At 34.0% G+C, this 10000-nt stretch overlaps 1 protein-coding gene across 1 annotated transcript in view; it reads right to left on the bottom strand.

Annotated features, from left to right (window-relative positions):
• The window catches only part of LOC107562597 (adhesion G protein-coupled receptor L3-like), a 112742-nt gene that overhangs the window by 20809 nt on the left and 81933 nt on the right, over positions 1–10000 (bottom strand). Inside the window, exons 11-12 of the mRNA XM_016247262.1 lie at positions 1294–1416; positions 1–121 (exon numbers count right to left, since the gene is read on the bottom strand). The exon at positions 1–121 is cut by the window's left edge and continues 85 nt beyond it. Coding sequence (XP_016102748.1) covers positions 1–121; positions 1294–1416 — 244 coding nt within the window. The remainder of the gene's footprint in view (positions 122–1293; positions 1417–10000) is intronic.

Genomic DNA, 10000 nt, shown 5'->3' with positions numbered 1-10000 from the left:
GAGTTGACGATCAGGGAATAGTTTGGATAGGCCGCTTCACTGCCCAGACGCACGCTAGCGTTCTCCGTGGACAGGTATTGACCGAGGTTCTTATAGAGAACAAGCGCCAAGCGGATCTCACCTGAGGAATGGAAAACACAGAAGCGGTCAGTCCGGAAAGTGGTGTCAGATTGGGAATTAGACCGAGGCAGATGGACAGTGGCGGATTCCCTTGCGAAAAAGAAGTTTATTCAAGTGTGCTATTAGTATACTTCTTTTAAACTAGGAATAGGAAAGTATACTTTTAGTCTACTTTTTATGTACTTCTCAGAAATATACTTAAAATGACATTTAAGTATACTTGACTTATACTTATATTAAAAATATATTTTAGCTATACTGTACTTGTGCTCCTAGAATCCGTGTTTTCATTGTTTTACGGTAGGGGGTGCTAGTACACATCTTCTGTACAGAATTTCCAAAAAACACAAGTGAAGAAGAAACCGAAACAACAGATGCTTCCACATGTAATCTAACACGATCATCAGACATAAAACAGCATCAAAACTGTGCAACGTTATGGAATAAAATGTCGACCAATGAAGAGGTAATAATGACTGTCAAGCTTTGAGGTGTTGATCGACTCCATCTACGTTCTGATTATCATTCTGAATCCAGTTCATAGTCTTTTTTCAGCTTTTTGTTCAAAATGTTGTTTATTTCTTTATTTATGAAACCTATCCACATTCAAGTGTTTAAAAAAAGAATGCATGAAGCTAGAATAAAATGTTTTTGTTTACAAACAGATACCCTGTTCTTTTGATGTTTATATGCTCAGATATTAATGTAACAATATATATACAAATTAATACCTAAATAGTGACATAGTGGTATACTTAAAGTATGATGTAAAGTTCACTTAAAGAAAACTTACGAGTATACTTGCAGTATAAAACTACTAAACTAGTAGTTTACTGAGACTATACTTCAAAGTGTACTAAAAATGCTAAAAAAGTATTTAATTAGTAAACTATCAGTATACCTATAAGTTCACTTTTAGTATAGTTGCACTACAAGCTAAAAATATTGATGTAAACTAGTTGTGTACTCAGTTTACTACTGTTATACTTAAAGTATACTTTTATGTACTAGAAATTGGGCCAATTTAGTCCCAAGGAGTATTGAAATAGTACACTTACAAGTATACTACTAGTACACTGATATTTGTATACTTACTACGTAAAGTATACTTACAAATATACTTGAACTTTACTTAAGTATACTTAATAAAATTAACTTTTTGGTAAGGGTTACCATTGCGTCCTTGCTGTTTGAGTGTGTTGGCGGAGAGATGAATGGAGTTGCCGGTTTGTCCAGATTGAGGGAAAATCAGATCAGCCAGATTAACATCTGTACTCAAACGTGCCACCTCCAGTTCTGCAAAACAGAAACATGCTCACGATTAAATGCTGCCCCCTATCAGACTGGAGGGGAAGTGTAAATGGAAGTATTGTGTTTTCTGAAGGTGCTGGGTAGTAACTGACAACATGTAATCTGGATTATGTACCAGATTCCCAAGATTAAGTATTTGGAATTAGATTATATTACATTTTAAAATACTCTTAATCAGATCACAGTTACATTTTTATTGATTACATGCTTACATATTTTTCACACAATGGCAGTAAATTATCCATAATTTATTGATTCACCCTAATTCTTTTAAATGTTCCTTTCTAAAATAGCCTACTGCTTATATACATTCAGAAAGTCTTCCAGTTTTGTGGACATTCACACAAAAACCAGTCACTCGTCAAGTGGCTATAATTACACAGAAATCTGAGAGGCAACACAGCATTTGACCAAATCAGTTCAATTTTAAGAAGCGTTTTTAAACAACTTTTATTTGAATGATCACTCAGTGGGTTATTTAAACATGTATTACTGAAAGCTTTTGTCTTTCAAACACATTAAAATGCCCAGATTCCTGTTATATCTTATTTACATGTAATGCAGTGATTCTTAAACTTTTTTTCAGCTGAACCTTTCATCTCATATATTTTCTTGAAGTACCCTCTGAGATTTTAAGGCAATAAGTTCATAATTAAGTAACATATTTGCATGTTCAAGTTCTCTGATATTAGTTAATGGTCACCTGGCATGCAGGTAAACAAATACATTTTTTATTTTGATTTGTTATTTTTAAATGATTTATTTTCATTTGATATTTTCATGATGTAATTCATTATTAGCTCATTAAACTCGCAAACCCCCTGCAGTTACTTCATGAACCCTAGTTTTGGAAATTTTGACAATGACATTTCATTACACCAAATACACAAAATAATGTTCTTTTTAGCAACATCATATGACCCCTTTAATGCACTCCAGGTTGTTAACAACAATGAATGAAATATATATTTTCTTTCTCTTTGTATTTTTATATCAATATGGTAAAAGATTATCCTATTTAAATCAATCTTATATATTAGTTGGGTCAAAAGTAATCTAAAAGTAATCAAAAAGTAGTCCAATTATATTACCTAAAATGTGTAATGTAATGTTACTAACTACAATTTTTGTCATGCAATTTGGAATCAGTAATGGACTACAATTCGCAAGTAATCTACCCAGCTCTGGTCGTGAAACATACTGAAAATTCAAATAAAACATTTCCAGTCTATTTATAATTACGACACAAGGTACCTAGAGAAGACAGACACAGCATTTTTCACCTCTTCAAAATCTTAAAAGGTTCATGCTGTGAATTAATCTCTGTGTCACCCCTCATTGTAAAAGAAATATATTTGAGTGCTCATCTTTAAGAACACCCACATTTGCTTCAAGGTAAATTAATGTTAATAACTTAATGTTAATTCATTTACGTATGGATTCAGGTCACGGTAGAGGTGACAGCTACTAAAAAGCTCTCAGTAGGGCAGATGGTGTGATGCAGAGACATTAGAAGCAGTTCTGTTCACTTACTCTAATATTATCATTCGTAATCAATTTCAAATGAGGCTTCTCTCTTTTCAGTTGACTGTGATAAGCGTTTGTCTCGATACTGAGGTGTTTAATTTAACAATTTCTTTGAAGGAAGCTAAAAGATGCTTTGCAATCCCACACTTCATGACAGCCCGCGAAGAATAATACAAGAATATTATACTGAAAAATTAATTCCTGTAAGGGGGTGGAACTTAGGGAAGGGTCAGTTACACACAGCAGTCATAGTGCAAAAATCAATGCTGATTATACAAATCAAAATATATATTTTTTTAAATTGTATGAATAATTTTTATATATTAAGCATATATTTACTATTACTATTATTTGTTCTTTTAGTATATTATACAGAATAAAATATAGTATATTTTTTATATGTTCAGATTTTATTTTATATTTGGTTTAGTTATATTTTTAGTAGTAATTTTGTTCCGCTATTGTTATGTTTTGCAATTTTTATTATTTTGATTTTAACATTTCTATTTATTTTTTATTTCAATGTAAGTAAATTTTGTACTTCACATATTTTACTTGAGTTAAGGCAATAGGTTTAATTTTTTCATCTAATATACATATTTTATTTTATTTCTGTTTCATTTTAATTAACACAAATTATATTTGTAGTTTTAATTAACCAATTGTTACTAAAACTGATTATTACTAGCACGTTCTTTTAACAAATTAGAAAATAAATAATGAACATTTCCACGACATTCTAATTTATTGAGATGCACCTGTAAATGTAATAAATTATGAATACAATAATTAATAATATGCAAAAAATAAATTTCTGCATTACATGTAGATTAATATGTAAGCAGGGTAAATCAAATCTGTAAATGTACTCTATTCCTTAAAACTTTAAAATATTTCCTTAAAATATTTTGAAGAATAAACTCAAGTTTGTTGTCCCCATTCAAACATGCAGACAGTTAGGGATTTAAAGATGATAATTTTTTTTAAAACATACACATGGAAAAGGAAAAATGTGTGTGCATCCACAAATCAGAGTTTGTGTAGAAAACTCATTAATCTATCAAACGCCATCTATAAATCAGTATATTGATTGCACTGAATTCGCTGCATTGTGAACAATGTTTATTTATTGAGGTAAAATGAAAGACACCTTTGGCCGGCCAAATAGCTTTATAAATTCACTTTGAGACATGAAAGTATTCTTGCGTATGCATGCACGTGCTATATCACATCAGCATGTGAAGTCTACAGTTCCCTTGGGGGAGCGATGAGTTATACAACAGGCGTCTTATGAAGTTATACATCTGAATCTATGTGTGTATGTGAGCATTATTAAAATCATTTCCCTCATATCTGCAGGTGGTCTCCAGGCCAAGCTACAGGCGGTTTATGTAATTTTCAGCCCAGGTTTTGTAATATAAAGTACAAAAATACAGCTCTGTATGTGTCTGTTCGTGCACGAGTGTGAGTTTTATGAAATACAGATTTTCCAAACTGCACAAAATCCTTATTAAAAGGACCCTTCTGATCTCATTTAAGAGATGATACTCTTCATCGTAATTTATTTACACACCACATCACAGTATACCTTTCTAATAATCAAAACAACGTTCGCGAAATGAGTTCTAATTATGCAAGTCAGATGGTGCAAATTTCCTAAGTAGTTCTCGGATGAGATGTAACATATTGTATACCCTCATCTACAGATGACTGAATCGCTGAGCTTGTGACAGATTTGGAGTGCTTTTACCCTCCTCAGACCTGTCGTAGAGCTGAACGCACCATGGATTACCTGTTAGACACTTTTTTGAGGGGTCTGGGAAAAGAATATCCCGAATAAAGGACATATAAGAAAGCATATTTTCAGGCAGAAAAGAGCGATACTCGCACAGATAACACAAAGAAAGCCTGAAGTAATAAACTCACACCCCCAGGGTAATGATCAGAGGGATACGGTGTGTGTGTGTGTGTGTGTGTGTGTATCTGCTTTGAAGGCACCATATCTGCTGTGCAGTGCTTGAAGTGGTTTATATAACTGGGCCGTTCTGTTCCTTATGGATCTTTTTCTCTTTCTCTCTCTCTCACACACACACACACACACACACACACACACACACACAGGCTGCAGGGGTGCTCACACTGTGCTAACCTAATTAGCTGAATCTAGTCTTCACAGAAAACTGTGCACAAGTGTAATCTATAAACACGCTCTATTCAAACCAGACAAGCCATTCGCATCGTTCTTCTGGTATTCTGTTTTAAAAAGATTTAGAGAGCATATTTGTCACCCAAATATGACAATATCTGCATTCGTTCTCTAAAAAAAAGCTATTTTCTACATGGTCTCCGCTCTTTAGTGTACACATTCATTTTACAAGACCAGCTCGTAGCATAAAGAAAGCCTTAAAGGAGGGAGAGAACGAGAGGAGGAGTAAATTTCTCATTTGAATAAACGGATAATGGTGGGAGATTTTGTCTGCGAGATTAAGATTAGCTTTCGGCTAAGATTTGAGATTGAAGATCAAAAAATGTGGAACATAATGATAAAAAAACCCACTATTTTCTTTTTACTGAAAGGCAGAAAAGGATTTGCGATCAGTGCTGAAAAGCATCTAAGAAGTTCTGCATATTCATTTCTTGATTAAGGCTTATGTAAAAGACACATACAATACATTAGATATGTACGGTTGCATAAATCCATGTTTCATGACTGATTTTTTTATGTGTAAGACGGTGCGCTAACCGAGTTTCTAGTCTGTTGTTCTAAACACTGGAAACGAACATGCTGAAAAATATTTTGAAGAATAAACTCAAGTGGTTTTCCAAAGATAATTTTTTTATTTAAAAAAAAACATACACATGAAAAATGAAAAACGAGTTTTTGATCTGTTGTACTAAACACTGGAAACGAACATGCTGAACGACGCGGCACAATTACGTCAATATGACAAATATGTCTAGAATCTCTTATCCGTTCTATTGACTGAAAGAACTTTTAATTGGTATTCTGTCGAGAGTCTGATTAAAAATTGTACAAAATTCCTTCATGATGTACTGTGTGTTGTCAGAACTTTTTTATTACGACAATTAATGTTGGATAAACTGAAGCTATACTGTAGATAGTGAAATTAAACATCTCATTCTTTTTATAGTTAACTTACATTTTGTGAGCTAACCACACAGTGTACTAGACAGCTGAGTAGTCTGTTACAATAGTTTACAGCTTTTATTTTATTTTTTAAACATTTTATTATATTTTTATTTTTTATTTGAATTACGTTTCAGTAAGTTTTGTTATTTACTTTGATCATTTTTATTAGGTTTTTAATATTTATATTTAGCTTTAATTTATTAGTATTTTAGTTTTAGTTTAAGTCATTTTAGTACTTAAGCTTTAGTACTTACAAGGCACCATTTTTTTTTTTATTTACTAATATTTATATTGTACTTTATTTCAGCTTTCTTTTAACTAATTTAGATTTTTATACATTTTTTTAAAGTTAACAACAGCAGGTCTATATCCTTTGCAAATGTTTCATCTTACAGTTTTATATTTATATTTTGTACATTTTTGTTTGCTCGGGGCATTACAAACGTTTAGCTGGACTCGACAGGCGAACTACTCTGTGAGCTTCTTTTACCACTGACAACAATTGAGAAGTGTAATTTAATTATATTACAATAAATGGTTTACAAGTGCCCAGTTTTGTTTTAGAGGGCTCTTAAATGCCTGAAAAGGATTTATATTTTCCCCTGTCCGCTGTGTTTCACATCCCAGCCAATGATAATACCAGTGAAGGGTTTCTTGTGACACCATCAGCTATTTTCCTCTGGTTTCAGAGTGCTTAGTTACGTGGCATTTACGGCTCAGGTGACTGGCAGATCTAAGTGCCCATGAGCAAAGATAGCAAATATTGTACACTTCTGAGGGGTCTAGTACCAGCTGAGCAGCTGCCATTGAGATGAATGCTAACCTATAGCTCAGTTAGCCACACAGATTTGCATAAAAGAGATCACACAGATGTCGGTGGAATTTTTTGATGTTGCTTATCCACTAATGAACCCCTCCGAAAACAACCATGTAAAACATCAAGGCCAAACAACTAAGGCATATGATCAGATGCCAAAAAAAAACAAAAAAACACAAGTGATGAAATATGCAGAGAGAAAGGGGAAAAGCTAGGCTAGAGGGCAATCCCACGGAGAGCTATTTCTCTCAGACGAGATGCATGTGAACTGGCCTTGAGTGGTGGAATAGCGGATAAATTGTTTGCCAGGAACGATAAATTTCCCCCTTTGCGCTGTGAAAGCACTGGAGCAGAATAGAGCAGTTAGCACGGATCCCTGAACACCATCACCCCTCCTCAATTTCTCTCTTTTCTATCTTTTTGTTTTCTTTCATTTATTCTCTTCCTCTCCCTTTCATCCTCTCTTTTCCACTCAGTCAGTTCGCACTGCATATGTCTGTCTCGCTCTCTCTGTCTCTGGTAATGTTCCATTCATTCTGTCTCCTCCTTAGTATTGTTCTTCCTGCTGTTCTCATGTCCTCCCTTATTACCTTTCAAATCTTTGCCACCGGCTCCCTCACTTTCTTCCTCTCTCTATTCTTTCTCTATCAATGTAAATAGTACAAATTAAAGGAACAGTTCTTCAAAAAATGAAAAAGCTGTCATCATTTACTCAATCTCACTTCACTCCAAACCCGCACGACTTTCCTACATCTGTGGAATACAAAAAGAGAAATTCTGAGGACTGTATACTGGTTTCCCATTACAGTTATCAGGGACTGGAGCTTGCAAGCTTTAAAAAGGCTGCAAAAGTATCAAATATTATATTTATATATATATATATATATCATGAATGATGTGTGCATATGCAGACTTCTGAGGCAAGTTGACAGTGAATGCAACTATAAAAAATATATATTTTTTATTAAATTACATTTTATACAGTATAATGAGAATAGAGGTGGTCACTGGCTGTCAAGTTAAAGACCAATTTAAAAAAAAAATTTAACTATCATGTAATAGGTTTGATTTGATACCTGTATCTCCTTGCATGCTGAATGAAAATGCATTTAAAAATCTGCTAAGTTGTTTAGTCATGTCTTTAAGTGTTCTTTAGTCATGTCGCATCTGACCTTGGGTATCAAGTGAGCCAGGATGAACAGGTGCATGTCATTCCTGCTTTTTTTCCTGTGGTAAAAAACAAGCATTAGCTATTTCCCAGTGGGTCAGAGAGTCCGTCATGCACAGCATCTCTTAAAGAAAAGCTGAAATTGTGAACATTTCGATTTTATTATTAGTGTTGTTTTGGAGGCTAATGTCATGAATGTGTTTCTACATAAATGTGTCTTTGCATTAAGTTTTGGGCAATAAAAGACAAACCAAAAAAAATGGTTGGCTTTCTAGGCAAACTTATTCCAGTAAATTTCCCACTGAGATAAAAGATGTTGGTTGCTCAACAGCCACTGATCATTGCGTAAATAGAAAGAATAATGCATTATTTTGCATTTCCTAGAAAAGGCCAACTGGCTGTTATGTATTCTCCCAAGCCAATTTTTATTTGCATCTGGCGTTTGGTGAATGTTAATTTTAAACCCTAGCTGTAAAACTGTCTGTGTGTGTGTGTGTGTGTGTGTGTGTGTGTGTGCGTGCGTGCGTGTGTGTGTGCGTGTGTATGTGCATGAGACCATGGTTTTGAGTGATTGTTGCAGCTATAAAATTTCAGCAATGTTTTGATAATATAAATCATATATATATATGTAAATATTTCTTAAGTGTATATGTGTGTATTTACAGTATATATACATATATACAGAGTACACACACATATTATGTAAACAAACTTTTATTTCGGATGCGATTTGACAGCACTTTAACTCTTTAATTTGCAACATTATTTTTAGCATTGGTTTGAATATTGATTATAGATTAGATTCATTTTTTAACTGCACTGTCTCAGTTTCACAGGGCCCATTCATTCCCAAGCAGCTTGAAGAAAACTGCCTCCTGCCTGCACTGACTGGCAGCATGAGAGCAGTTAACAGCATGCTAGAGCATTCCACAATTAACACAGCAATGGTTTCAAATGTCACGTTTGAATGCTCGTATTGATCTCTGTATTTTCTCTGAGAAATTGCTTTCTCTGTATCTGTGGCAGTCCTGTGTCAGTCAGTACACATTTTGACCACTTCTGTCTGTTTCTTAAGACGAGGCATGGATTCCTCCGCATGAGTCAGACAGAACGAGACCCCCTGTGTGGAGCGCTCTTGTGTTTTGCACAGACACGCTTCGTTGCATCTGGCTCGAGTGTACTTGAAGCGTGTGTCCCTGCTGTTTACCTCTAATGTGACAATGTGTTTTTTATGCATCAGACCATACATATAAACCCCTAGCACACAGTGTATATGTGCATCTTTTGGGGGGGGAAATGTATATATGATGTAAATCATTTTTAAAAATACAAAACTGGTTATATTTATATATCTCCTTACTTATCATTACTCATTACTCCAGTCTTCGGTGTCACATTACCCTTCAGAAATCCTTCTAATATGCTATTTTTTCCCCCAAGAAACACTTCTTAGTTTAGTTTATTTCATGTATTTAACAGGAACCATGCACAACACAAATGTTGTGCCAAAGTTAGCTAGATAGCTAATCTGCATCTGTACATAAAATTACAGCAATCCATTACAATAAAACAAAATACAAAAATAAAAAATGAAATAAAAAAGAGAGAGCAAAAAAATAATAATATCACACGACAATATCACAACATCAAATCACAACAACAACAACAAATCTGTGATCACATACTTGATTTTTCTTAAGCCATATTTTGAGTGCAGTTTTAAAATGACTAAATGATGTACACTCTCTAATATTATGAGCAGGCACTGAATTCTATCTTTCTGCTGCGCTAACTGAAAAAGCTGATTGTCCAAAGAGAGGTTTCTTAAATTTAGCTGAACAGTCACCTCGGATGCCCTGGTTTCCCTAAAATTGTCCTTACAGAAAGTCACACATTGCTTAAGAGG

Source organism: Sinocyclocheilus grahami, unplaced genomic scaffold (assembly GCF_001515645.1).
Source record: "Sinocyclocheilus grahami isolate Dianchi unplaced genomic scaffold, SAMN03320097.WGS_v1.1 scaffold829.1, whole genome shotgun sequence".
Lineage (NCBI taxonomy): Eukaryota > Metazoa > Chordata > Actinopteri > Cypriniformes > Cyprinidae > Sinocyclocheilus > Sinocyclocheilus grahami.
This window is presented reverse-complemented; position numbering and strand designations above follow the sequence as displayed.